Source organism: Chiroxiphia lanceolata, chromosome 6 (genome assembly GCF_009829145.1).
Source record: "Chiroxiphia lanceolata isolate bChiLan1 chromosome 6, bChiLan1.pri, whole genome shotgun sequence".
NCBI classification, from domain to species: Eukaryota; Metazoa; Chordata; class Aves; order Passeriformes; family Pipridae; genus Chiroxiphia; species Chiroxiphia lanceolata.
The window spans coordinates 4890421-4914660 of NC_045642.1; the positions used below are offsets into that span (position 1 = coordinate 4890421).

Below are 24240 nucleotides of genomic sequence, written 5' to 3' on the forward strand. Positions count from 1 at the left end.
AGAGCCCCTTTTTTCCCCCTTTTCCCCTCCCCCTTCTATGTGTGGGGCAGATCTCCATTTTCGGCCTCTCCCACAACGACAGCCGGAGTCCAACAGCGCCCCCTGCTGGCCAACCCCAAGCACTGCAGGCTCTGCTCCCGCAGTGATCCAACAGCGCCCCCTGCTGACTGTCGTTAGAATGGCGTCAAAAGGCAGAAAGCGCTGAACTGGTTTTTCGGAGGGGACTTTTGGGTACAGGATTATTGTTTAGTTGTTTTTGTGTTCTTTTGTTGTTCTGCCAATATAGCCTTTAATAAAGGGCTGTTATTTTTTTTCTTTCTCCATACTTCCTCAATTGGAGTCTCTTAATTTTGTATTTACAATTGCTTAGAGGGAGGAGCTTGGTCTTCCCCATAACTCATCCTCCTTAGCAAAACACTTCAATCTCATTTAACTGAGACAGGGACTTAAGCTGCAATTGTGACAATCGCCTTTGTGAGGTAAAAATTGCACAAACTAAATGTGAGTTTTAGTTAAAAAAGAAAAACACTAAAGGAAAAGAATCTTAATCCTAAAAAAAAAAAAACCAAAGCAAAAACCAAAAACAAACAAAACCCAGTGAGTACTGGGGGGAGAAGGGAGAAAGGATGCAAAAGGATAAAAAGCAATGCAGAAATAGAACACTAAGAAGTAGCTACAGGCTATGTTATTGCTTTACCAAACTGCCACATACCAAAAAACATTTTGGAGTCAATAAATTCTCATTACTGCAGTAGAGCAGTAAAACAGATGGGCAGAAACCACCTGAAAGAAGTCTTCAGAAGACCTAATCCCATCTCAGCATCAGAATTTAATAAAATATGATTCTGAGCATTTTAACTTTAAACATTACCCAAAGGGAGCACGTAAATAGAGGGTAAAACAAAGGAGTGGAACAACCATGTGTTGATAATAAAATGATGAAAACATTCCTTAAAACAACTGGTTGAAAGAACTGAGCTCCATATCTGTGAAAAAAAGCAATTTTAGGCACAGAACATCATCCCTGACAGAATATCATGCAAAGATTTTCTTGACAACAGTTACTGGAGGAGAGCCAGATTCATTCCACTTATAGGCAGAATCACTTTTGATATGTTCCTACATAGGCTGAAAAAAGAAATGGATACAAGATGACTTAGCTGAGATTCTGACCAAAAAGGTCCAGGGAGGGGGAAGTTATGCCAGGCATCAGAGAGGAAAGCACAAAAACATCAGTTCACCAAATTTTCAATGTCCAAAAGACGACTGACACCAGGCAAAAGCACAGTTGCCTTCAGGCACAATAGGTTTAGGCACAAGGTAGGAGACTGAGGGCTATTGACTGCCAGTTTTGCTTACAGGGAGAAAGGATTCCAACCTGCCACCACTGCCCTGGCAGTGTGACACTGAACTGGGCTGCCCTGGGAATGAAGCATCTCCACCTTAAGGGCAAACACAACTGAATATTGCAAAGAGGGAAGGAACTACTCTCAGTACCTGGCATTTCCATCTCAATAGCAGGTGGCTGGGGTCCTGTCAAGCCTGAGCCCTCTGAGCTGGATGCAAACAAGCTTCTGGTCAAAAGAAATCACACCTGCTGAGCCTCCTGGTTTATTAAATCAGGAAATTAAATGCCAAATAATACATCTTTTTGCCCCACTCTTCTATGAATGTATTTGTGAATGTGGAGGGTTTCCTATGCTCTCCATCCCCTCAGTAATTTCCCTGAGCTCAGGAAATCTTTCAGTGGCTCATTTAAATATTCTCCACACTCCTGTGCTAGGGATGACACTTGAATGCAGGTGATGCACAGAAGTAATAAGAAATTATTCTTTCTACAAAGCATTGTTTCAATAAATTGAATTATCACCTGAACTGAAAAGGGAACAAAAAAGAACTGAAAACTAAGTGTTCTTAAGGGCTTTGTATGAACTTGTCAAGGTTTACATGATCTTTAAAAGTTTCAAATGAGACTAAAAGGGCAGCAAGACAGATCTGCTAAAATGGGTGATAATTTATAAAGTTTTCTGTAGCAGTGCATCCTATTTGTGGTGCTTGATGTTTATCTCACACCTGCAATGAAATAAAGGCAATTTATACCACAGCCACTGCAGATGAGCAAACTTTATTCATAGTGATTTTGGCTAAGGGGATCCTAGTGATAGCTCCCCAGGGGATTGAATTTTATCTAAAAACCTTCAATTTGTTTTCTTTTAAACAAATACTAACACTTTTTAAAGAACTAAAAAAGCATAAAACTAAATCATGTCATTTCACGCTTCTCTGATTAAACAGACTAATTTTAAACACCTCGTATGTTAAATTAATTGTAATATACAGCAAATGGGGTGTATGTTGGCTCTGGCTTGTAGTTATAAAACAGTTCATAATCTTCTCCACAGTTTGCTACCCCACATTTAAGCCACCAGTCCTTCCTGTTTCCTAAGCTGAATCCAGGTTTCACTTCTCTGTACAAAGAGCTAATAAATTAAATCAGAAATAGATCATCTGCTATAGAACTGTTTGTTTCAAGCAACCCAACTACTTTTCATTAAGAGCCTATTGAAAAGGAAAAAAAAAATACACAAAGTAAAGCAATAAAAAGGAACAAATGAAACACAAAATCAAAAATGCTTTTTGGTTTATTTCATTTCCTGCAAAAAATTAATTAAAAAAAGAGTCTCAATAGTGTCAATAACTAACTCTATAATATAACTCTAAATAACTATAAAATAAATCTAAAACACAGAGTAATGAAATAAGAGGGCTTCAGGAAGCTAACATCGCTCTGGTTTTTAACATCAGAGTAAACCTAGAAAGAAAAGCTAATATTTCCACGCTAGTGGATCAATTCATTGAGCACTGACACGGTCACAGATAGAGCAAGCTGGCAAAATCATCAATAAAATCCTAATCATGTCCAGTTAGAGCTTATCCTGGTTGAGGACTTCACTACTGGCAAAATTCATTTAGATTTAAGATGTACAACAGTGGATTTCAGTATTTCAATCAATACTGAAACGAAAGACCCAAGGTGGTTGCTGCTGCAATCAGAATTTAATCAAAATTCCATGTGTGGCTCACAGCAGGCCCCTCACCCCTTCCTCTTCATAGAGTTTAACCTCATACCACATAAAACTCATGGATGGTACTGCAATTCCAACCACAATCCCCATCTAATAGATATTTTTTAAGTGCAAGAATCAAAGAGATAATTCCCCCAGCTCCAACACTGATTTCTCTTGAGCACTGTAGGCTGGGCTTTAAAAAGAAAGCTCCAACCACACCTGAGGGCGCGTTGTCAAAACAGCTCTTCCCCTGTCAGCCTGCAGACAGGCCATCTCTATCACTCCAAAAATGAACTTAATTAAAAAGAAAGGAATAATTTCATCTGAGATAGATCTTCAATGGCAGCACAGTGTGATGTAGATCTTAAATGTCAGCACAGAGTGATGTATGGGGCACACATCCACAAAATGAATGTGTTTTTATAATCATCTTTGAAATTAAAAAGTCTGATGTCTACCAGGGTAATTTAGACAATTAATCACAAACTTGGACAAGTTATGGTTCCAGACAGAATCAGTAAGTAAATCCCAAGACTTTTTCGAGGATGATACTGTTATTCCTATCATGGCACTTGTGGAGGACAATGATTGTAAAGTTACAACAACAAGCTTCTCCACCTTTATTCTCCTAACATTCCAGGCTCGAATTTTACACATTCAACCACAAAAGAAACATGACTTAATAGTTCCTTGAGAGGAATTTGGGCTGTAGATTTCTAATACTTAAGGAACATCCAAGATACTTTTTTTAATTAAAAAACCACTTTTTATTCTCTTTTAATCGATTAATCAGACATTATTAAACAAATGAAAAGTCTTTTCACTTCTTTTTTTACGATGTGAGAGATTAAATATTTAGTTAAAAAGTCCCCAATTTCATTCCTACGGACTCAGGGATGTGAGATACACCCATAGTTCCACAGGTTAACTCACAAATGACTCCTCTGCAAAAATCAGGAAAGGGTCATTTTATTCTCTCTGATGTTTCCAGTATAAGCAGTGAGGAGGTGGGAGAGAATAAAATCACAACTTCATGGCATTGTGAAAACTGTGGAACAGTTTGATGCCACCCTTTTTTCTTCCTCCACGCTGAGGATGTTGATTTCTCTGGGTGGAAGTCTGAGAAACAACACTGTGTAGTAAAGGCACAGCAGCAAAGGAGGAAAGAAAGATTTATTTGTGCTTCTCCTCATCTTTAAGCTCTAAAAGCCACCAGCTATCCAACAAGGATGTCCTTTTATGGGAGGGTGGCAGAGAAAGACAACAAATATGGTAAAGAGAGAGAGAGAATTTTATGACCTCTTGCTACACCCCAGTCAAGTGTCAATCACAATCTCACGAGAAGAGAGAAGCCAGTGGGGTTATACATGTATGAGGCTTTCACAGAGATAACATGTGATTTCTGAATTCAATCTTCCTCTTCTGATGAGATTCCTAATTCTCTTTCTTCTACCCAAATGCAGATCAGACAGATATTTTACTTTATGATCACAGCTTTCATCAAGTTAACACACTAAATCCACTCCCTTGGAGGGTATGGGTCAGGCAATCAGTCAGATAAACCACTGGGGTACAAAGTGTAGGGATTAAAAAAAAACACAGCATAAATTTTACCTGTCGTATGTCAAAAAATCACAAGAGAACAGATCTACTGCAGATTGAAGCAGCAAAGCTAATAAATAAATTTTACTTTTTTAATTTTTTTAATCTGCCTTACCGTTTGCTGCAGGTCAGGTATTATAATTCGAATCACTAATGTGTTGCTCTGACTGTCTTCCATTCTGCTGCTTGGCTTTTCTGCAGTTGCTCTAATTGTGTCATAAATAGTTTCTTCTTTGGAACTGTCTGATTCAGATTCCACAGAATAGTCGGAAAAGCTTTGCGCCATTTCATCTTCACTTGATGTTGGGCTACGAGGCATGTTCAGGTTTTTTACCCTGCCAATACAAAGGAGAAAAAGGGAAAAAAAAAGTTAGAGTCTTAAAGATTAACCAATCACAAAGTTTTGCTTTCTTGGAAATAACATGCATTTAACAAGGGAGTTTTATGGTTTATCCTCCTTTTATTTCTGTCTGTCAATTATGTGGGGAGGCAGAATGTGAAGGAAATAAATCTGGCTACCAATTTACTGCAGAAGAGGAAGGACAGGAGAAGTAAAAAAGAGTAATAAAAAGTAAGATGACCTTTCTTCCCAGGCACACCCAACCTCCCAAAGGATCCAGAAAGCCAGTCCTAACTAGCACTGTTGTAAACTGTACTTAGAACAAGGTCTGGCTTTGAAATCTCCTTCTCCCAGTGAAAAGACATTTCAGGAAATTAATATAAGTGCTAAACTAACGTCATCCTGTACACATTGAGAAACTGCACAGGTGAGGCTTCAGCAAAAGTCAGTTTTTTCAAACAGTGGAATTAACCAAAATATGAAATACTACAGGGAGCCAGGCAGACACAGATGTTACTCTGTGTTTTGTGGCTCACGTAACATCCTTTTCTATCAACACTACCCAAATCTGTCTATTAAACACACTCAAATACAGAGTTTAGAAACATTTTTAATCTGTGATATAGATTAGGCTGAAATGAAAGTAATTTTAGTCCAAACTAAAGACATTTGCATTCAAAGTTCTCACAGTAAGAACAGCGGAATATTTTCCTTCTGGGTTTTTCCAGCTACACCACCAATAGAATTTTTCTTGTCCCACAAACTCAAAGTTTCTCCAGGAAATTAAAGTTATTATTCTATGGAAAAATGAGGTTAAAAATTATACTGAGGGTGAAAAAAAAAAAATCTAAAAGACTATCATGAACTTTGCAGTGCTTGGCACCAGTATACTTTTTCAGTTTTTAAGAGGTTAGAAAAACATACCATTGTTTTTCATTTTTTTCCTTAAGAAATCTCCCAAGACAACTTCTCTGCTTTTTAATAAAAAAAAACCCAGTGAAAAGAAAAAAAAAATTAAAAAAAAAAAACCACAAACAAAAAACCCAAGCAACCAATTCCACTGTCAACTCACATTTAAAAAGAGACATTAAAGCAAAAGTAAAGCACAGAAGGGCAAACTGACTTGACTAAGGTCACTCATATAGCAGGTGAGTGCACTGAGATATCCAAGTATATGTTTTCCATAATGATCTCATAGCCAGATCCCCCAAAGTAAATAAAGCCAAACAACAGCAAGGACTAAGAGAACGTTTTTTACCACTGTGTTTAACAGTTTAGTTTTAGCCAAGCAAATATCAGGACCAGATTAGTCAGTCCCCCTCAGAGTCTGGTCATTTCCAAGGCAGTGATTCTAGAGATCAAAGGCTACCATTCAGTTGGGATTTGAAGGTGCCCATGTGCTGGACAGGTCCGAAGCCTGAAGTCAAGGGCAAGTGTTTCCAAAGCACATCACACCCCTACATCATCAAGCCTTATTGTTATTTCTGATGAAGAATAATTCCAGTGTGATTACTCTCAGCTATAATTACTAATGAAGACAAAACTGTGCATTCAGAAATCTGAAAGCATGCCAGTTCACAGCAGTTTAATGCAAGGCCCTATTTACAAAAGAAAACTCTTGAGGGAGTATTTCATTTTTTTTTGCTGCTTCACTGAACTGTAGATTAATGTTGCTCTCCAAAGCACCTTAAGCCAATAAAAAGCCTAAACATTTTGATGGCTTCTTTATTTATCTACCAATGTTAAAAAATATGAACCCAAAATATCACAGGGCAATAAACACTGTTTAAGGGCATCAGAAGCCAGTGAGTGTGAGCAAAAAGACATAAAGACAATCACATGTTTTGTCTCTCCCTAAAGCCATTTGTGAGTGCAACATATTCCACGGCAACGGATTCAACAGAGAGCAGTAAACTGCAATCATACAGCATACAAATAAAGAGTTAAGGAAAAAACTTCCCAAGCTTTTGGCAAGTGGATTTTCACTCAAACACTACCCAGAAATATCTCATTATAGAATAAGAAAGGGAAATCACTGCCTGAAGGACCAGCTCCCAGGAATCAAGCCTTCAAGTTTAATAAATAGTGGGACAAAGAACTCCTTGGAGACTCATCAACAAGACACAAGCCACCTAGTTTTCTGGAATATACATTAAAGTAAACTAATGCACAGGTAACCACAGAAAGGATAATGAAAGCCTGTATCCACAGTGGCAAAAAGAATAGAACCTGAGCCCCACCAGCACTACGGAGAAACAGATGATTTAAACACCAGTTTTTAAAGAAGACAATTCCAATACTGGACAAACTACACCAGTACAGGTCCCACATAGGGCAGAGCCTGCTCAGGAACAGAGGTCAAGCACTTGAGAGTTGAACTTGATGATTCTTGTGGGTCCCTTCTGATTAAGAACATTCTGTGATCCTATGATGTCTCCCTAAACCTAAGTTTGGCTCTTAAACTGTGTGAAAATGGAAAATACCACCATTTAATAACCAGAGAAGCTCATTATCACAGCTCCCACAGGGAAGTTGTTATCTCTCAGAAACTGTTTCAATTTTTTTCCTGTGATATTCCAAATAATTTTCCACAACCAAAACTTTACTTCAGAAAAAGTAAGGCAGGTTGCCTGGCTTACTTAGGCTCATACAGCCAATGAAAATATAGGATCCCAGGTTCCTAATCCCTCGGCAATTCATTGGTTCAAAAGGATGCTATATAGCTAAAATACAGATTAAGTATTGCTTGGATGCCTTCTTTCCTTTTCTTTAAAAAAGCAACAGATCACACACTTCCCATAGTTAAACTGATTGTATTTTGTAGCATCAGTGGCTGCTTTTGGTATAGAAAAGTGCTGAGTGCAGAAACGTTTCTCTATAAATGAATAAAAGCAGATTTCAAATTAACTTGGAAATAAACTCACGACGGAAACTGTCACCCCAACAGTGTTTGCTCCACCTCTCACCCTCAGTCCACATTTTTCAGCTCCTGTGCATTGAGTGTTTCCCAGCCCTGGACACTTTGCTGCCCTGGCCCCTGCATGTCCCTTGAACAAAGCAAGCATGAGCTCCAGCTGCTTAAACACCACTTCTGACACAGGAGGGCCTTGAAAAACAGCTGGAAGATGAAAGATTGAAAGGATGGCCATATGCTCACCCTTATTATTGTACTTTTCCCTCAGCACTTTGCCCTTTACCTGCGCAGGAGCACTGGGATGTTTACTCTGCTATTGCCAGGTTATGTTTCTTAGATCCACAGACCAGATGAAATAAGTTGAGCTCAGATTGCCGCCTTCCCCTTGCAGACGCTATTTTTAGATTTGTTTTTCCTCTGTCTTTCACAAAATTCTCCAGGAACTTCTAACCCTGCTATTTGTTACCACCATACCATTAAGGAGATTTTAAACCAGTCTAAACCATGGGGAAGTGGTATGACCATCAAACTGCCTTTTTCTTTAAAAAAGAAAAAAAATTCTAAAAGAACATTATAAAAGGCTGGAATTAACAAGAAATTCAACTCCCAGAGCTCACTTACTCTGTCTGAAAGGTGTTCTCTGGTGAGTGCAAACTGACACAGCAGGGGAAAAAGGCAAGAGCAGTGACAGACTCATGTGTTTTTTGCAGCCTTGTGGTTGTTAAACATCACATGAAATTAATTTAATTAATATGTGTGTCTAAATTTATTTTTAACTGTCTTACGTATTATAAACTTGATAGGAAAGGGCTGAAACTTGATATGAAAGGGTTTAAATTATCATCGATGGGGACACACATTGCACAGGGGATCTTCAATAAACCCACATGCTATTATAAGATACACAAAACACTTGCCCACTACAAAGAATCATGTTTTAAAGTCTTCAACTTTATTATGCCTATGTGCAATTTTGTTGATCCTGCAAAGTAACAAACCCTCCTGTCTAGTTTCACATCGGTAAATATAGAACATAGCGATCTCTATAGACACAAAAAGCTACTCTAAAAGATCTGTTCCATGTTAAGTCCATATATTGTATGTAGCCCTAAAACCAAGATTAAATTTTGGTAGGGAAACTACAATAAAGGACATGGAGGGATAAAGTTCTTTCCCTGACCTGTGAGATTTTGGTTTTTTTCATGTGAACATAGGTTAGAGTCTCACAGGATTGGAAATTTGGACTAATCAGAGCAGTTAAGAGTTCTCCTCTCTTTAAAATACAGCTGGGACACACATCAAATACCTTGTCCAAGGCCAATAAGGCCAGGTCTCAGAGCAAGGTTTCAAATTCAAGGGTCACTGGCTCCTAGTCATGATAAGAACAATCTATTTTTATATAAACAGTCATTTGCACAATACCAGCCCTGTCACCCGCAGGGAGAAGCCCTCCAGGTTGCTATTGTCAGGCGGGTTCAAAACCTACCTGTGGGAATATCTGGAATACAGAGTCGGCATTGTTTAGGCTGAGTAAGGCCATTAACCAGACTGTGAGAAAAGTTTGCTGTTACAGTAACAGTCACTGCTAGAAAGAGGTACTTAATTATTAACTCTGAATTAAAACTATTCAGGAAAGAGATTTCTGTCTGTATAGAACCTGCCAGGAGCTCCTAAAACTGTGGCTTTACTAAGGATTATATACATCAGCTCAAGAACCAGCTCAACAAGTTATTAAATTAAAATTCTGGAGAAGATCAAGCATTGCTTTTTCTAATTATAACAATACTGAAACAAAAAAGTATTTCAGATTGAAGAGGGGGGTACAATCCTAGCACATCATGCATTTCACACCTCTCCACAGTTCTGCAGAAGAGGTCATCCAGCAGAAAAATTGAATTGAAGACCAACTCCAAAGGGCAGTTTGCAATTTGATGGGTTCAGTTTCACCCTGCACTCCTACTTTAAGCTGGCATTAACCAGCACCGCCTCCTGAAGAAGCAAGCCCACCCTCCCTCACACCCAGACCCCTTCACTCTTGTTCCCAGACTGCTCCAATCTCTGCATTAACACAAACAGTGAAGCAGAACAAAATACTGACCCAGGTTAAACTCCAGCTTTTTTATGTTTTGGGAGGTTGGTTTCAGTGTCCATCACATCTGGATCACTATGCAAATGTTTGCAGAAGCAGCAGGAGGAAGAGGCAGAGGGCCAGCAGGGAACAGCCAGGGCTTGAAAAGGGCAGAACCACTTTATCCAAAGGCAGGATTAATGTTTGCCAGCAAAAAATGAGTCTGAGACACCACTGACCGAGTGACAGGAAAGAAATCTGCATAAATAGGACATCTGATCAACCCCCATGGAAATATGTTATTAGTACCTAAATATTCACTGATGCAAAACTCATCCAGGCAAATGCAAAACCTAAAAGAAAATACCCACAAGAAGAAAACCAGGACACGTGCAAAGAATGATAACCAGCCCACAGCAAAAGCTCAGGGGGGATGAGGCACTTGGAGCTCCCCCAGTCCCACCAGACAGGGACAACAACCCCCCTAATTACAGTTTTATTCCCCCTACAGCAGTCCTTCACTTAAATTCACTTTGGTTACACTGTCTGGTTATGTATTTTTGATCTCTCTGTTAAATAACTAAAACTCCCAAATAAATATTTTAGAAGATGTGTGCTGACATAAGTGTTCATGTACCAGACTGACAAGGAAAATTCCTCCTGTACTTGTCTCTGAAGCTGTTTCTCAGTTTCTTACTTCAGAAGTGAAATACTGATCTGAAATCAGAATTGAAAATCAGTGGTCATATCCATTTGCTCACACCCAGCTCAGAAGATTCTTCTTACTGCCCTGTTTCAGCATAGATTTTAAGCACAAATGACAAATGGTTTTGCAAAAGAGTGGGACTTTACCACATTCTTTGTTTTTAGGGAAAAAGAAGGAGAAAATTGAGTGAATAAATTGTTGAACCTACCTCTTATTTCTGAGGCAGCTTGTTATCCCTTTTTCACGTATATTTGCACAACATAGGCTTGCCAAGAAGAGGCTATTAACTTCTGGTATTTAGAGTCTTAAATACCAACATCATCTGATCAAAGTGGGGTTTAAGCTCACACTGTGAGAATTTTTTTTTTTTTTTTGTAATATGTACTTCACCATTACCACATACAAAATCTGCACACACAGCCTATTTCTGTAAAAACAGGAGGGTTTTCTAAAAGTTTCTTTGGTTTCCAACTAGCTTTGGATGCTAAATTTCCCCTTTGTTCTTTGTCTCTTCTACTTAGTATTTATTTTCCTTGTAAACTATTCAGCTGGTCATGGTCTCTTCATGGAAAGGCTGAAGTTCAATCAGGCAGATATAAAGAGACATTTTAGGGAAGAAGAAATACAAAGAGTATAGGAGACAAGCAACTTATTGTAATGAATGGGGAAGGCTGGATGACAGGCAGAGAAGCAGATGTAGAAAAAGCTTTTGAATGTTTGAAGTTCAATGTGAAAAACACTTGAAGTAGGATTTTTACACGAGAAAACAGAACCTGGTGGCAGAAAGGAGAAACAGGCATAAAGATTTAGCGCAGCAAAGTTGGTTAAAATGGTTAAAAATCTTTAAAAAAAAAATCAAATATATCAATAGAGAAAACATAGCAAGTATTTATAAATGTTAACCAGTGAAGTTTACAGTAAAGGCCAAATCCCAGTGGCAATATAAGTTCTTAAGTGGCTTCTTTTAAGCCCCTGCAAGGTTTCCAGTGCAATTCTGCCTGACCTTTATTTAAAGGTCATTCTTCCAGACAAGGAGTTACAATCCAGCACTGTGAGCCCCAAGGCAGGGAGCTTCCAGGCTCTGTTCATTTCTAGAGCTGGTTTTAACATAGCCTCTAGTTTTTACACTTATTAGAACTTCTACTTTCCAACAACACTCCTAAGTCACTCTTTAAATACTGTTTGCAATGGACACTATATTTTATCTACTGAAAAATCATAATGCATTTTAAAGTATTAAATAAGAGACTGGATCCTACAGCAATTGTATGCACTAAATTGTAAAAACAACTTTCAGTTTGAAAATACCTCTATTCGGGATGTATCAATGCAGAATTCTAAAACACAAAAAACAGACGCTAAACAGAAGAAGCTAAAAAAGTAGCAATTAAATAAGGATGAAAAACAACACCACTTTTTAATGAAATGTGCCAAGTGTATTATCTCAGATACCAACGTTCACTTCATTTCAAATCTGAGATATATTTTCTTGGACTCATAAATTCGAAGTAGGGTTGGAGCTGTCATATAATGTTTAGATTTTGCCCAGAGCAGCTGTGGATGCCCCATCTCTGGAAGCATTCTATGACCAAATATGCTCCCGATGCAGCTGTTACACTGACTGAAAGAAAACATTCACCTTCACTTATCTAAAACAAGAATGCTACTATGTGAGTAGCTATAACTTGTTCTTTATTTAATGTTGAAGTCTTACATCACCTCAATTTTTAAAAGTCACTATCTATTTATAAACAATGGATAAAAAGGTCATTTTGGGGGCCCACCAAATTTCCTTACCAAACAGAAGCACGTAGGCCAAGCAATTTTATTTCTAGCCTTTCTGCTTCCAGCTCTGCTTGCACTTCACTACATAAATATCAAAAAGATTATAGTATGTTGGAAGAGAAAGGACATAAGAGAATTTTAAAAGATTTACAATGGGACCTTAAAAAAAAAAATCAAAGCTTGTTGCACATATTTACCTCAGTTTCATATCCCTGGTGGACAAAGCAGTTTTGTTGCTTGTTAATTTGTATTTTATGCTTATCAACCTTTTTCCTCTTTATCCGTAAAGAAAGCATTTTTCTGATAATTCAAATACAAATGGAATTAAGGGTTAACAGAGAAGCACTGTTGGTGTCTTGTTATGTAGATTAGATCAAGTCCTGAGAGTAGATAAAGCAGATTCCCTCTTCTCCTTACATATGGATTAGCATTTAGAGTTTGCTACAAAGTTTAACCTGAATTTTCCTCAGATATGATTCTGCGGGGGCTACTGTGTCATTTTATTTGCTGTGTTTCCAAGAATAGTCTCATGGTTTGCATTAGTTTAATCAAAGAAATAATATGTCAGTTAAAAAAAGCAAAGCTTCAAATAGATGCATTGTTTTTCTTATAAAATTATCAGTTATCTTCGAGAGCTGGTTGGAAAAAAAATCAATTACTCTTTCTCCTTGTGCATGTTGAATTTTTTTCTTGTTTAGTTTCAACAAATTCATTTATATTTCAACCTGGGGGGAAGCACCCCTTGAAATTTGTAAAGGACACCAGGTACCCAAAATCTTCAGCAGCCTACTGGGTGGGATTTGGGAGCACAGAGGTCTGCAAATCTGTGCCAGTGCCAAAGTGCCCTGTAATGGGAGATTGCCAAGCTGTCAAATGCAGAGACCAGTTTCATTGATCAGTTTGGGTTCATTTGAATTATTAATATGAGGTCCAGGGATCTCAGATCAGGAAAACTTGGACAAAGGCAGGTCAAGATGTGACCATTATTTTCACACCGGGCAATATTGTGGATGAATAAATGTCTAGTTCAGCTTCAGCTTAAATATCTGAATAGCTGAGCCAGACTAAGTCTTGACTTCAGGACTACTAATAGAGAGGGAAGAAAGGCAGAACTACCTGGCCTTCACACACTTAATTTCTTTTCTTAATCAAGAGGGAAGCAACAAACAAATGGTGACCCAGGAAGATGCACACACTGGAGAACTAGGGCAGGTGCCCAGCCCTTGCTTTAGCCACACTGCAGTGAAAGCAAAGCCACATGTCGTGTGCTCACTATCCCTCAGCCCATCTGCGTGTGGCTGCAGCAAATATCCCTGCTTCCCACGACAGATGGTCTCCAGGCTTCTCTTACCCCAATTGCAGAAAAGTTACCTGACTTTTTTTTTTTCCAGAGGAAATTTTTAAAAAAGAGAACTCTGCTGACCTTATCTGCATCTTGCCTCATTATTTCCCAACCCAAGCACATCTTAGGCTTTAACTTAAACTCCAACCTGTGCTCATGGCACAATTAAGGACATTCTTTAGGATTTTGTAGGTGACTGATGAAAGGTTTAATGATCTGCCCAGGTGACCCAGGCAGCACAGCACTTTTGTAGAACTGAATTATTTTCTTGACTTTTGAGATTTTGATTGTATTCATTATACAGATAAGAAACTCTTTATTACCATATTCTAGCTAGCCAAAATTTAGGTGAACAAGACAATAAAACTGATGAAAAGAGACAATTTCCTCACTGACTATCAATGTTTAATTATCTTCAGTAAACAGTTTGAGAAATAAAAACTTTTTAGGCAAGAAGGAAACAGAATGAGAGACATGTTTGTGACTACTGCACAAAAGTAGGGAAACAAAAACCAGAAAGAATATTATTGTTTGAAAATACAGATTTGTAACAAACTCTTCAAGCTTTCACTACTTAAAAGTCATTTTATAACAGAGATTCAGGTACATTTCAGGATCACCAGAAGTTCTGGATTTATTTATATCACAGTGATTTCTTTCCAAAGTGTAGTTTCTATCTGTTTGGGTACGTCTCTAGTTCAGACACGGGTAATGCAAGCCCTCAAATAAGGCTGCTGGAGAACCAGAAATACTTTAAACAAATTTATTTCTAATTGACTAGATTTCATGTTGATCGTACCTCTGTAAGACCTGATTAAGTGAATTCATTACCATTTATAATTTTATGACAGCACACATCGGAGATTCCAGCCATGGAAATTATCCCAGTCTAATCAAGATACGCAAACTGAATATAAAAACATTTAAAAAAAAAATCTAGATTGAATCAGGATTTAAAATATTCTTAAAAGAAAAAACATCATCACTTGAACTCCAGGCATACTACTATCAGTTTCTGTCATGGAGAAAACATTTAGTAAGAGTTCTTACTAAATGTTCTGTAGGTAACAAGCAGCTGCTGATACAGGATTTGACAGTCAGACTTTTGGGAAGGCCACCCATGTGGGACCATGAAAAGCAGTGATGCCCAGGAATACTGCACTTTAAAGCACTCCTAGTTTTCTATAAAACAGAGGGTTGGGGTGACCTTATAAGATGCACCCCTCAGTTTGCTTAACTTCTTCCTAGTTCCCGCCCAAATCCTTCTGTGTGTGTTGGTAAATCGGAACAATTCCCATGCAAAGCTCATTTCCCAACGCTGCTGTTGCTGCTGTCAGAGCTGTGTATCCCTGCACCTCATTAGAAGAGAGGAACAGCATCCAGGCAGCTCTGTTTACCCTGGGATGCAGCTGTGCAGGAAAGGAAATAATTAAGCCCATCATATGAACCAAATCCTTCAGGACATACCCATTAATGAGATTTACAAAACCCACACTCCACTTTGCTGTTTGCAGGAACAAGGAAGGCAGAGACAGAGAGAGAAAAGCCCTTCTTTTCAGCATTAGCATAAACCTAGAAACATATTTTGTTCAATTCAGGCATTAGAAAGAGATTTGCCATTAGGTTTTATGTCTGCCTAATGTTCTGCCACAGATTTTATTTAGTCTGCATCACAGATGTTTGGTTTGGGTTTTTTTTACATTTGCCATCACTAGCTGCCTCACCTCAAAAGTTTTCCGCAGTCCTTAATAAATCTAAACTGCTCTTCTCCACCTGGTTTTTCAGTCACACGTGGAGAGGGACTATTTCTGTATATCAGAGTTGAATTTTCTTACATGTTCCTTAAAAGGAGCTTATATAAAAGAGGGAGAGTGAATTATTACATGGGCAGATAGTGACAGGACAAGGAATGGTTTTAAACTAAAAGAAGAGAAATTAAGGTTAGAAAGATATTGCTTAGTCAGGCGGTGAGGCCCTGGTACAGGTTGCCCAGAGAATCTGTGGCTGCCCCATCCCTGGCAGTGTTCAAGTCCAGGCTGGATGGGGCTTGGAGCAGCCTGGTCTAGGTATCCCTGCCCATGGCAGGGGGTAGGAATTAGATGGTCTCCCAGGTCCCTTCCAACTCAAACCATTCCAGGATTCTATACACAATATTTTGTATAGTGTAATAAAAGCTGTTAAATATATATTGGTAGGGGGGGAAAAACCCCACAACAAAACCACCTAACCTAAAGACTCAAAACCATGCAATGAAGACATACAATAATAATATTTTTCAGAAAACCACAGGCCTGGGATGAAAGTACCAGTTCAGTACCCACTCCCAGCATGTAAAGCACAGAGAAGTGTTCACAGCCTGTGACAAACCCCACTGTCACTGCTGGCTCTCACAACGTGCTCAGCCAGGAATGTCTGCAGTGACTGGGACAGCAGTGAATGTCACTGGGGAAGAGTGACATTCAAAAACATTAAAAAACAAGACTGAAAGGTAAGCAAAGGCCTTCAACAATCACATCTATATTTTAAACATTGTTTCAGTGTTTATAACTCATCAAAGGTAGTTATGAGTAACTGCTGCTCCTTATGCTTCAGACTTAATTGAAAAGTAGTTCAGCCACACACTGATGAGGCCTTTCTGTTTCCCACACTGAGTATATAATTTAAGAATTCATTACTTGAGATTTTTTTTTCCTGTTCTAGAATTATTTTGTATAATTCCTTTCACCACACTTTCTCACTTCTGTATGCAATTCAAATGTGTACATCCCTTATCAGGGAGTGACTGATGGATTATTTTGGTCACACCATAGACTGAAGACCATCCTGACTCTTGAAAAGCTCCTCACCACAACTGCAAACTCACTTAAATGTTTCAGCCAACAAAAAAATTTATTCCCATCAACTCAACACAATGTCAAATACAATACTTAAAATCCAAATTTGCACACCTGTTTCTGTACCTTTGTCTTTTGACTGGTGTATTTATCTGTGATAGTGACCCTGCCACTGAAGCAAACAGTCAGTTATTAAATGCCCTGATAAACCAGAAACTTTTGTTGTACTGGCCTTTAAGGTACAAATATTTTATTAATATTTTTCCCCTTTTCCCATTTTCTCAGACTATACTGCTATTCCCAGATTATACTACTTCATGTCACTACACACTTTACAGCAATAAATCTCACACATTTTACATTGTTTTTCTATTTTCTCTTTGCTTCCAGTGGTCATCCAAAGGTACTGGTACTGTTAAGACTCACTATCCAATCTTTGATCTGTGCCCATAATGTGCATTAATGCAAAACACTGCAGCAGCCAGTGCAAGACAAGGCACCTTCAGCTCCTCTTATCACAGAGAAAATGAGTTTTTTAGTTTGCAGATCATAGAGAAGCATCAAGCTTTACCACAGGAAACCTAATTTCAAATCAGTGTCCTTTTTGTTCTAGTTTTCTGATTTCTGAGTTTAATGTTTATTTTGTAATGATTGAACTGGAAGCCAAGAAAATAATGTGACTTTAAGAAATTGTTTTGCATAAATAGCACTAAATTCTCCCCAGAGTACTACCAAAACTTTTTAAATTGTGTTCTGAAAGAACCAGAGCAAAGTTAAGATAAAAAAAAATATAATAAATATAAAGACTAGAAGCTTTTTTGAATAGAAAACACTGAAGTTGCAGCAGATAAGGTAAAAACAAAAGATAAAAAGGAACGTGATTGTGGTGTCGCACAATGTATCTACATTGACTCACTGGTCCATCAGTTCTCACCTAATTGTACAAGGTATTACAGTACAAAAACCCAGCAATTCTTTATCCAGTTTTAATATCAGTTGCAAATTTGCAGTGACTCCATTAATAAATTGCCCCTAAATAAATTTAAAAAGAGTGTTTATCTTGTCTGATACAAGAAATATTATAAATTAGTCTACCTGCTAGTTCATATTTAAAGCACATTCTGGAGGAGGAGGAGGAGGAGGACAAGGAGGAGGAGGAGGAGGAGGAAGAGGAGAGTTGTTATAACTTAACAAGATGTGCCAGCCACCTTCATTCCAGGCCACAGTTAAGCTGCAAATTCCTCTGCTCTGAGATCATTCTCATGATCCACCCAACACCATAAAACAGGAGGAGGAACAGTTTCCTTGTTGGGGATCAAGCAGATTTTTCAGGCATTTTTGGCCATCTCTTCATTGAAACACCCCTTAGAATGCAGCACCAGACACGGGCGAAGTTCCTGGGCTGTAGGTTTTTCAGGTTTGCCCACTTGACCAGAATAACTTCAACAATTTCGTTACAAAATTAGTTTAGCACACTTGCCTGTCAATACAGGTGACAGCAAGATGATCATCAGAATCTAGTTCACCCTCATCTCAGATTCCTGTAGAAATACAGAAAGATGTAAAGATTTACGTGTGGAAAAAGAAATGAAGCAACCTAATGGCCACCTATTTAAAATCAATAATGCAGGCATGAAGATTTTGATGGGAGAGAGAAAGGAAGTTTATAATATTGGAAATTTTCAACATATTCATCATGCTGTAACAAAAATACTATGGAGAGCCTTGCAAGGGCAGAGACTGAAGTGACTTCACTCACTCCAGAGTGCTTCTGGGAGCATGAAGTCAGTACTAAGACAAAAATAAGCTCTTTGGGTTATCAAGAAAGACATAATTTCAGGCCAGATCTGACAGAAGGTGAAAGATGATGCTCTGCTGTTTCCCACTGACATCTTCCTTGATTTAAGTCTTGGCAGAACACTGAGCATCTCAGAAATGTGTAGCTGGTGAACAACCCAAATTTGAGCAGCAAGATGCTTGGTTTTTCCCCAAGTCCAGCTGACATCCAGAGATTAGAGTCTGCTGTTTCCAGGTCTCCAAAGGGATTCCCCAAATCATCAGACATGCCAGTCCAGCTCCTGGATCAGCAGGCATAGTCTACATCCAAATAACTTCTATCCCTGAAGTGCATGACTTGATTCAAATTTTAATGTCTTCACCGATGGGTAGAAGCTCATGCTGAAAAAATTCCTCCCTGTTATGTATTTCCTCCTTTTACAGATATAAATGGAAGGGAAAATCCAGAGATTTCCATTGGAAAAGTAAGTTTGACAAACCTTTTTTTACTTTTTGGGGTACTCTGGTGTACAATACTCCACAAAAAAGTACAACTAGATCATGTTACATCCTTTACTTCTAAGCACAATAAGAGGTCTAAACAGGCACTCTCTTTTAGACACTTTATTTTAAGTAAAGCTAGACTTTGATGTATTTTACTAAAAATAAACATAGCTATTCAAAATGTTTGGAGTAGGAAGAAAATACTTGCAAATCTGTCTCCAGCACCTGCATAATTCTGCACAACTGTCTTACAGAAGCAACAACAAAAAAAAAGCCATTGAAGGACATTTCCCACACTGAACTACTGTATTTTTTACCAATGTCAACTGCATTTGACATTAAACTCAGTAGGTTTTGCATTTTTGGACTGGGAGATGTAAATGTGAACTCCACCATCATTAAGGTTACAAGAAAGGGAGATAAGAAAGTTCATCAGCTGTTTCTCACCAGGCAAAACTCAGAATCCATACAAGGAAAGAAGGCAGCAGATTAAAAGTAAAGCAAAATAAATCAAATTAACAGGTTTCATAATCTTTGGGATGGGAAAAACTGCTTCCACTTCTGAACCATCTCTTTTACAGGCACTAGCTTTCAGTTTCTAAATGGATCCAGACAGAGGAGGAATTACTTGAGACTGGATATATCAATCACAGATGAAACTTCCCAAAATTGCTCTCAAATGCTGACACATCAGCCCAACATACTCCAAAACCAGGCTTTGTTGGCTTTAAGAAAGATTTATACCTTGGTCAGTTTAGGACAGATATTGCTAAGATTTCCTAAAGGTATGACCAGAGCAACAGCAAATATTTTTGGATTTTGTTTGTAAACAACCAAATTAACAACAGCAACATAAATGTTAAGCATTCAGCTACTAAAAATTCCCCATAAATAAAAGCTACAGATAGGAATTCATTGCAGGGAATTTTTGCATGTTACTGTGGAAGAGAGGAGAATGCCAGTAGTTTGTTCTGTGTGGAGGCCAAATTCTCCTATTTACAGAAATTACCCATTTTGCATTTTAGATGTTAACTTCTTTTTCACTGTGCTCTCTCTGGAGCCAATTCTAAGGATAAGAAAATCAACTTGAAAAGCCTCTTCTTTGCCAAGACCAGGGAAAATCTCTCTTAATAAGGGTGTTTGTGTATTGGAAATTCGTAGAAAATAAAAAAATTGTGCCAGTCCTGGCTTCTTCATGAGGCTGGGTGAGGTTACACAGTGGAGAAAGACACTCTCGTTGGAAGAGTGAACAACTGTCCTCCCTTCTGGCAGACAAAAACTCAATCCTCTCCCAGATTCTGTTTTTCCAGCTCCTTGAGCTCAGGATCAGTAGAGCAGAAGCTTCTCTTTATCTCAGAGCTTCTGATGCATCCCTAAATAAATGTCTGTGTTATGAAATCCCTGGTTACTTGCACATCCTACTGCAACAGGTTTCTCTTCCAGACGTGGCTTTCATGAATGGCTGGACAAGAGAACACAGCCCTGCACAGGCTCATCCCTGAGGAGACACCAAACCCAACAGGCAACATATTTTTTCCTTTTTGGGAGCTCCAGTGTGGGCCTCTTCTACACCAAATCCCCCATTTTTTAACACCTTTGTGGGAATGTAACACCTTCGGAAGTTTCTGTTCCTACAGAAAATTTAGTGGAAGTTGAACAGTAAATTCAAGAGCCATTTTAAAGTAGGAGGAGATGGATAAGGAGGAGAGTCACATAAGTCACATTTTCTTTATCAAATTAATCTATAAAACCCTGATCTGTAAAACTATGAAACCCCAAACTGTAAAACTACAAAACCCAAACTGTAAGTCCAAGTGAAAGCAGAGACAAGGGGTGCAGTTGGCTATTTCCACACCATTCGGTGCTGCACAGTGAGGAGATGTGACATTTTTGCAGTGTACACTGTAGCAATAGCAACTTGGTTCAGGGAGCAGCAGAGCTGCAGCCAGGCAGTATTTATAGTCCTCTCTCTCTCTCTCCTCAGCTCCTTATTCTGCTCTTTTTCCCCCGGTGAATTAAACAGGACGCCACCTCCCAAACCCAGCTGCTGCCACTGCTGGAGGAAAGCCCTTGCTGTGCCACTGTGCTGCAGAATGAACATTCTCAAAAGGACACAGGTCAAATCTTTTCCCCCAGATCTGGCAAAGTAAGAAATGTTCCAGTATTTGTACGAATTTGAACAAACGAAATTAAAATGTCGAGATTTTTGCATCCCTTTTTTTCATGGCAACATGTTTAAGGAGTTTTCTAAACAGGGATTTAACCTTGTTTGTGGGTGTTTCTCTATGCCACGTGCACATCTAGAAAAGTAAAAGTAACCAAATAAAACCAGCAAAGCTCAAGTAAATTCTACTACTGAATAGACAAGTCATGCCTATACAAACATGCATTTATTCCAACTCACACAAACACGAGTCAACAAAAACCATATAACCCTACTGGCAAACTCAAGTGAATATTTCTGCATAACTTCTTCACACTACTTCAGTGCCAGAGCATTCCCAGTTTGTGTCTCCCAGCTGACCAAGCAGCACAGATGCCTGCACAGCCACAGAGAAATCCCCATCTCTGTACATTCATGAGGATGGCACAGAAAATGGATATACTGAAACACCCAAAAATGAAGCATTTGGGAGCATCCAATGACAGGATTAGCACGTTTTAATTAATACAACTCTAAACAACAAACGTCATTAATTTAACCTTAACTTTTCTGAACACAAACAACCCTTAATGCTACCACAGCACCCTGTTTTCTCTATTTTCATGTACACAAAGATGTCATCAACCATGAAGACCCTCTTATTAGCACATATGCCTCTGAAATCAAAGGTAATTTATATGTGATGTCTACAAAACATGAATACCAACAGAGTTCACGTGATTAGAGAATAATTTACACAACCTAGTTCAGTAAAAAAACTGCTAAAGCAGGGCAGTTATGATGCATTAAAGTACCAACTGCTGCTTTAACAGTACACTCATATAATTTATAGGCAGCTGAAGGTACTTTGCACTGTAAAGCTCCAGGCAGTCCATTAGTTTAGTAATACTCAGAGACTTCCAGATATCTTTAAATACTAATAGTCCCCAAACACACACATTGAATTCTGCACTTGTCCCCAAGTTAAACTGAGAGCTGAAATACTGAGGTAAGTACTAGGACCAAGCACATATGGACATGATGGATTCAAATCCTGCCTGGGAGAGATGTAACAAGCAAACCTGATTTAATTCCAGACTAGCAAAGAACAAAACAAGGAGCTGAAAAATGAATGTAGCAAGAGAAGAGCTATCTGAGATTTTGAGAGACTCCTATCAGCTAATCCTGCCATTATATAAAGCCAGAGCAAACAAAGTCTGGTCATGAGGTGGAAATGTGAACAGAATCAGGAAAACAGTTCAAGGAAGTGGAAAAATAGTTATTTTATACATCAGGAGACACCATATTTGGACATATATTTAAAATTCAGAACAGAAAGAACTCCACATGGACCCTTTCAGAATAAATACCAAATCTTCAGCTGCTCAAACACTTACTGGAATGAATTCACATATTTGTGACTCTCTTAATTTTTTGCTATGCTCAACTACTGTCATCTTTTTTTCCTCAGCAACCTAAACATAATGGCTTAAATGCCTGTATATTGTGTGGTAGCAAAGAACGGTCTTCAAAAATGCCAGATGCTTTGTAGCTTCATATTATTCACTGCTTATGGCAGCAAATTCATGCCAGGAGAAAAAAAAACAAAACAAAACAAAGCAAAACAAAACAAAACCAAGAACAAAACAACAACCAAAAAAAACCAAACAAAATTTAATTCCTGTTCAAATCCAGACAATATAAATGTGTACTCTTAATTTCACATACATTAAAGACAGAGAATCTCCATAGTCCCACACTTTGCCTCTTTGAAGACAATTAACAGACACAGGAAAAAAGCAGCATCAAGAGTTTGTCCACCAGAATATGCTAAAATGAGACAAATTAGCACTAAAACAGGGATGTTCCACAAAAATGCAAAGCAGAGGTACAGGAGAGATCTCTCAGCCACTGTTTCCCACTCAGGCACAAAATGGCTTCTTCCAATTCCCTAGATTTGGAAGAGGAGGGAAGACAAGGTGCAAAGTTTATGAAGATTATGACCTTTTCCTTCTTGTGACAGCAGGAGTCAGGATTCTACATATTTGCTAGAGCAGTTTGATCAGCCTGAATAAATGTGGAGTATAGCAACCCACGAGTAAACTCATAAGCTTTACTATCTCAAAATAAGCTGAATGTAACTATCCGATCCAAATTAGGCAGAATTCTGGTCTGTCATACAAGAATATCCCACTTTTAAGCAGCAAACAGATAGTCTAGGACTTTAAATGGGACAAGCACTGTAACAGTTAGAAATCCTTCAAAATGCTGCTGGGCAGTCCTGCTGCACAAACAGTCTTGCAGAACTCTTAATCCAACATGTCACTGTGCTGCTTTATGCCAGAGATTTCCCAAGTACAGGAGCCACAGCAGGAACCCTCATGGCAACAGTTTTCTTGATTTCCCTTCTCCTCTCATAAAGTGGGACAGCCCCAGACTCAGATCATACCACTCTTGTCTTCTCTAACAGATTACTTAGGGTGGTATAACCTTCATTAAAAAGGTCCCTGTAGGGCAAACACTGAATAGTCAGGATCAGAAGGGCTTGCAAAGTATTTAAATAGCAGTTGGACTGAGAATCACCTGAATCAAAGCGTGGTTTAATTTGTATGATGAGGAACATGTATGACATGTTCCAGGCCCTGGAACATGTCATCAACTAAGGAGAATTCAAATAGGAAGAGACCACCATGAGGCAATTTGTACACCTGGCACTTCATTAGAGGATAGTTCTTCGCTACTAAAGCAACTGCAACTCTGGCTAAACATTAAATTCAAGTTCAAGAATAAAATGTTCACAGCCAACAATCATTTTCATTCCCCCCAAAGTATCTAGATGTCTTGCTAATAGTTTATGTGCAACCTATTCAATGTCTGTGTTCAGCATTTCTAAAATTAAACATTTCCACTCCAAAACAGTTTGTGAAGACCCATCTTAGAAAAGCCACAATATATAAAGAATTATTTCATTCTAAATGGGTCTAACATCAGATCTTCCATTTTGATTGCCTGATTGTAGTAGGTTTAAAAATGTTCACATATGGAAAGAAAAATACCTCCTTCCTATGCTTATCTAAACATAAAATGGCAATATAATTAAAGTAATAAGTACTGCTGCAAATTATCAGCAATCAGTGATGAAAGAAAAATGTGCCATC

The 24240-nt window shown here is 38.4% G+C and overlaps 1 protein-coding gene across 1 annotated transcript in view; it reads right to left on the bottom strand.

Annotated features, from left to right (window-relative positions):
* Positions 1 to 24240, bottom strand: part of SHANK2 (SH3 and multiple ankyrin repeat domains 2) — a 336358-nt gene that overhangs the window by 293881 nt on the left and 18237 nt on the right. Inside the window, 2 exon segments of the mRNA XM_032692371.1 lie at positions 4786 to 5005; positions 18140 to 18200. Coding sequence (XP_032548262.1) covers positions 4786 to 4989 — 204 coding nt within the window. The 5' untranslated portion in view covers positions 4990 to 5005; positions 18140 to 18200.